This window comes from Vanessa tameamea, chromosome 3 (assembly GCF_037043105.1).
Source record: "Vanessa tameamea isolate UH-Manoa-2023 chromosome 3, ilVanTame1 primary haplotype, whole genome shotgun sequence".
NCBI lineage: Eukaryota > Metazoa > Arthropoda > Insecta > Lepidoptera > Nymphalidae > Vanessa > Vanessa tameamea.
This window is the reverse complement of record NC_087311.1, coordinates 4390098-4396241: the sequence shown is the minus strand read 5'-3', so window position 1 is coordinate 4396241 and position 6144 is coordinate 4390098. Positions and strand designations below refer to the sequence as shown.

At 31.8% G+C, this 6144-nt stretch overlaps 3 protein-coding genes across 3 annotated transcripts in view; all 3 read right to left on the bottom strand.

Annotated features, from left to right (window-relative positions):
* The window catches only part of LOC135194112 (putative uncharacterized protein DDB_G0285869), a 317179-nt gene that overhangs the window by 6754 nt on the left and 304281 nt on the right, over window positions 1-6144 (bottom strand). The gene's annotated exons all lie outside the window — the stretch shown is intronic.
* Window positions 1-6144, bottom strand: part of LOC113397191 (large ribosomal subunit protein bL27m) — a 221623-nt gene that overhangs the window by 210734 nt on the left and 4745 nt on the right. The window lies entirely within an intron of this gene.
* Window positions 126-3648, bottom strand: LOC113397276 (lipase member H-A-like). Its single transcript, XM_026635557.2, has 6 exons — window positions 3468-3648; window positions 2986-3161; window positions 2760-2890; window positions 2101-2282; window positions 839-991; window positions 126-497 (listed from the first exon to the last, which is right to left on the bottom strand). Exons 1-6 carry the CDS (start codon window positions 3553-3555, stop codon window positions 151-153), a joined length of 1077 nt encoding a protein of 358 aa, XP_026491342.2. The 5' UTR covers window positions 3556-3648; the 3' UTR covers window positions 126-150.

Genomic DNA, 6144 nt, shown 5'->3' with positions numbered 1-6144 from the left:
AACTCATGTTTTTTTTTTTATAATTACAAAATAATTGCAGGTATTGGTCTGCCTACTAAATTTTATTGCAAAGCCATCCATAGATAAGCTTATGTTAGCAATGAAATAAGATATATACAAATTAATAAACTCAACAAAACATTCATTTATTCATATAACCATGTCTTCATCTGGCGCAATTCTTAATAAATAGTTGTTAACATCATATCGTCTTTTACTTAATCCCTTCTCGCCCATGTAGAAGGGTAATGTATCTAATGTAGGCAGATAGTATATACCGGGGCGGCTGAAGTTAGTCTTTGGGCCGAGGACATTCTTCTCCAGATGTCCATGGTAACAATGTCCGTATCTTACGAGTGCTACGGAGTCACAACGGACTCCTAAAAATTGGTCTGTTTCGTAATTAGCTATAGCCCAGTAGACGGCTGCTCGCACGTGACTACAGAGTTGGAAGCATGGTACTAGATAGTCTCGTATCGTTGCTGGTTGAAATTCACCTGAAATCAGAATACTTTATATAACAAAAAAATTGAATATGAATTATTCCAGTAATTGTATGTAGCTGATAATAATATTGTATAATTATCACTTCGATGAATTTCAGACAGTGTGCTTTTTAGAAAAGTGACTTGCTTCCATCGATACTGTGAGCCAATACCAAACCAAATGGGTTCCAATTTAATTTATTTTTGAGAGTATCTATACGATCGAAGCAATCGAAAGTGTAAATTAAAAAAAATACATATTATTTTCCAGCCTATTGATAACGCAAATGTGACAATACATTATTGAACATTCTTAAAACTTTGTTAAATGTAAATATTTTTTAAATAAGTACCCCCGTTGATATAAAAGTCGACGTGTGCGACGGCCTCTGCTAATCCGAATCCATCGATGTTAGTATGCACAGCGTCGACTTTTTGCGCTGCATCCGAGTTAAATCGCTCAGAGCGTGGTAGTGAGCGGAAACATGGGCCTGCTGGGTCCAGACCTGCGATATATGCTTATTAATTAAAAAATACCAAACCATCATGCTCTTAAACTTTAATAATAATATAATATACATTCAATAACATTATATGCACCTTGGACACTCATACTCAATTCAATTCGCATACATTCTTGTGTTTATTACAAGGTTGAAAATGTTGAAATCTTAAAAATGTAGATTTATGTTTTGTAGCAAAATAAAATATATTTATAAGGTAATGATTATTAACGATTCTATCATGTTCAGTAATTTAATAAAAAATATTCTTCTATAAATAAAGTTCTGGTTTTAAAATACAGGAACACCACGACTTACGAGAATTCGGAGTTACGCGATTTTTAAATTTTCTAGTCTATTTGTCTTTCGAAAAAAAATCTGTCCATTTTTTTCTGCACTCAGACTCAGGCGGAATCAGTGCCAGGGCCTGGTGAAACTGGTAATGTGATCAAAGACGTTGTCGAACTTGGTAGACATATAAATTTAGAAGTGGGTAGTGATGACGCTCAAGAACTGCTGGATTCACACAATCAGGAGCTTACAATTAATGAGTTCATAAAAATGCGTAAACAAGAAGAAAACATTGAGAGTCTTGATTCTTTGGATCCAGTTCAAATGGCAGTTGGAAACTTGACAGTAGCCCTCGGTTCAATTGAAAAAGGGTTAACAATTTTGAAAAGCATAAATTTATAACGGAGACTGCATTTCTGTTACGAAACAAGGAATAAAAAAATTACTAGCATGCTACGAGCAGATATTACCTACGGGAAAAAAAATCATTGACTCGCCAGACGACTTTGTTAGATTTAAAGAAGCCTTCTACATCAAAATAACTTCGAATTGTGTTTATACAATTTATAATAATATAATTTGTCATATTATCTACAATTAGTTACACATTGATTTCCTAAATTATTGTTTTATTTAGTCTCCGGTCCGAATTAAACATACTTTGTATGTCTTTATATGCCAAAATTGTACCCCGACTTACGCGAATTCGACTTACGCGGAGAGCGCTCGGTCCTACCTATCGCGTAAGTTCGGGGTGTTACTGTATTGAGAAATTATTGATAAAAAAAAGTTAATACTCGCAATTAGTTAAAAAGACTTACCAGTAAGGCGCGCTGGTTTCCAATTTGTTAATTCATGATATCTAGTTGCTGCGTATGATGCAATGTGGGCACCCAAACTCCCTCCTAGTAGTTCAAGTTTATTTGGATGCAAACCTCTTCGCGTTAATTCAGCAATGAATTCTCCTAACAGGATACCTAGGGGTTTCGTAAGGCGTGCTGCGCTGTCGATAAGATAAGAATAAACATTATTAAAAAAAAATCACACACGTATTATTATATATTATTAACACAGATAGAAGATTCCTTAAAATGGCGTTGTTGGGGATTTTAGGACATCTAGGTGTTGCGGATGAAATTTGAAATTCTGGCGCGATGTCCGAAGGTGAAATTCAGCGGCCAGCCAGGGAGATATACAGAGTGTTCCAACATCTCTACGCAAAGCGAAAGTAAACACTATATTTAAAAATTCTCCGTGTAATTACTGAAAATTTTTAATAGAAAAAATCACCTTCTAATAACCCAACTTGGGATTTGAACCCAGGACCACGGAATTTGGCTACTTATAAGCTAAGTAGCTAGACTAATGTGTCTGTTGTTATATAAATATCCTGATACACCGTTTTTCGTTTTTAAATATCCATATTAATGTTTAAAATAAAATATACGTTATTTATGTTAATAAGTTTAATAATACATACATTGGGTAGCTCCGATGGAGTATTGGATAAATTTCCAAAATAATGACGTTTCGTCCTCGGTCGAGGTAAGGAGTCGCCAAAGCCCGCACGATTGGCGAAAACGACGCATCCAAATAGCCGCTTATAAATACCTGAACAGAATGATGCTGCGTTTTAATGTATACTAATATTATAAAGCTAAAGTAACACTGTCCGTAAACCAAATCAGAAATATAAAGTCCCATACCAATGTTTTTCTCTTTTTGAAGTCCAGATGTTTCTCCACACAGGATGCTCCTTGGTGGTTAAGCTTACAAGTCTCTTCATTGCTCCCGAGCCAGCCACTGCTAGGCCAGAGAACTACAGCTGTAAGCGAATCCTTCGTTTTCTCTGATAATGTTGTGTTTTTTGTCATTCCCGGGCCTAATTTATAAATAGTATTATTTATTAGAACATTTTTTGTTTAAGTGAACTATTTTGAAATAACACATTAAAATCTAAAATTCGAATTTCGTCGGTTTAAAGCTCGCAGGCATATTTCCGTGCATTTTTTTTAACAAATCTTAAGGAAACCGTCAGCTAGAGCTACTCTCTGTTATTAACTAATAAAGGATGGTGTAAAAAGCCCCAAATCCACCTTTTCTTACGCTTTTTTAATTCATTAATTAGATATTTTCAATTAGCGAGTATTATATTTATCATAATTATGTATTAGAATAATATACGTACATTCTGCCATTAGGCCGGCTGGAAATCCGGTGTCTCGTCTAGCGAGACTTAACGTGCACATACAAAATAAAAGAACAACTGATTTCATTTCAAAAAATAATACAACAAAAAAGTTGCAAATCGAGGTAAGCCGAGTGATCGTTACTAGAATACGAACCAAACTGACTTGCTGATGAAGTTTCTTAAACTGAGAAGGTCGTGAACAATTTTCGTAAGGCTATGATAACTACCTTCACACGCAACCTCAGGGGTTATAAGGTACTAATTTGGTGTAGTCGTTATTAATTATTCAATTTCACACGTGCATTTGTGTAATTTCGTATTCAAATAAAAATATCGTTATATAATTCGTGATTGTTATAGAATAATCAGAAGATAGTGCGCAATTAAGTGTAGGTATTTGGTAACAAATTAAATTTAAACTAACATAGTGATTAGTTATTGACTCATTACTATAATTATATAACTTTGAGTATAATGTTGAATAGATATATGTATTATAAATATACTATATTGGATCGAATTATAAATTAAATTCTAAACGTTGTAAAGTGTCAAAGGAAAAAAGGATAATAAGCAAGCAAAACGATATAAAATCATGAACCACTGATAATTAATAATTACTATCCCTAGATTTATGAGGGAAGGATATATAGATATAACTTAGGTAATGTAAATTCCTGTTGTATTATTGTTTTATTTTATTTTAAATCAACAAGAATTTATACAAAAAATGTAACTAAAAATATCACTCCATATTTACTTAAATTTCTCTATTCATGTGAGTAGTATACTACTATGATAACTACTATTTTTATAATACTACTATTTTAGGCAAAAAATTACGAAAGGATTAAAACGTAATTAAAATCTCGATGGGTATTTTCACGATCATATGTTATGCAAATATTGTTAATAGATACGTACTTATTTGAGATACAAACTTAGAAACAAAATTCGTACTTATTTTTATTTACGAATAAGAACGTCATCTTGTAGACTACTTTGAAAAAACCGAAGGATATAAATAAATGTTATCTTTTAAAGCAATAGGTCAGTATGCCAAGAAATGTTTAAGATAGTAAAACAAGGCAATCTGCTTCAAGAATGACGCTTGAAGACGAAATTTTAAAGAAAACGGAGTTTTTTACAGACAATAATTTCAACTAAAAGGTTAAAATATGTAAACTTATGTTTTTAATTAATATATAATAACTAAGTAAATAATAAGTTTATATTACAATAATTAAAAAATTACACGGTTTACAGATATTTACAAATTTATTTAACGTGTATAAAACCCGTCAAACTACATAACATAAGTACTACTTGAATAAATTTAGATTATTTTTAGAATTATTTAGTCACATTTCTTTTACTCAGTATACGCAAAATAAATAAAACATTTTATTTATAGATACAATCTGGTTGATCATAATTGCTTAACTATAAAAACAAGAACATGGCCATGAGTTCCGTCCTTAATTTTCATACCCGAAATCGCCGCTAACGTAAAACTTTCTTTTCGTATACTTATTTAACGTTTGATCTGATTTTGTATACATCGACTCTAAGTTACGATTATTCGAGACTACTACTTAATCGGTGGTAGAGTACCACCCACTCATCATATACTCTACCCCCTAGTAGTAATAGTTGGTGTTGCTGCATTCCGGTCTGAAGGATAAGTGAACCAGTATAACTACAGGCACAAGATCACATCATCAAGAGACATGACATCTTAGCTCCCGAGGTTTATCTAAGTAAATTTAGTATGTAAGTGATGTAAGGAATTGCTTAATATTTCTTACAGCGCCAATATCAATGGACGGTGGTGATCACTTACCATCAGGCGACCCATTCGTCCTTACGCTTACCTAGGTAATAAAAAAAAAACAATTTTGTGTAAGACTAATTCGTATGTATTTATGTGTGTGTATAAATTAGTATCTTCATGTTCTTGCCGATTATCCGTACCGAGTTAATTTTATTTATATTTTTTTGTGTTTATTATTTTTTACAATAATAGAATAAAGTTTAATTTGAAGGCATTTGATGTCGTTATATGACTTCATTGGGAATTGAATGTATTCTGCAGAATTGAGAGCTATATATTTTTTAAACCTACTTACATTTATGTTTTTTATATAAATTTATTAATTATGATAAATATATTTTTAAATCAATGATTTGTTTCTATACGAATATACTTTTTAGAAAACAAAAATCATAACGTATAGTATCCATCACATCACACATCCCACCATTTGGAAGTAGAATCTTTAGAACATCTCCCGCCACGTTTGTCCGGTCCGGGTTTGTATATAAGTGCAGTACTATCATGCATATTTCTACACAATGTATTTCTTCAGCACCAATCAAGAGGTGAATTAAATATAAATTGATTTTAAATTAGAGTTTTTAATTGATTTTTTTATTAAAAATGTATAAAACATATTTGTTTGCGGATTTCTCGGTCTCTCGAAAAAACACACGGAGATTAGTTTGCTTAAAAAAAACAACACTATCTTGCTCTCTAATTTTTGTAGTTATATTTATAGTTTGAATGTGTATTTATTTATATCATAACGTGCTGAAGATCATGTAAAACTTTGAATAGAATAATTAAAATTACTTAAAAAATAGATATAGGTTTTTGTCATAATGGGCTATGTTA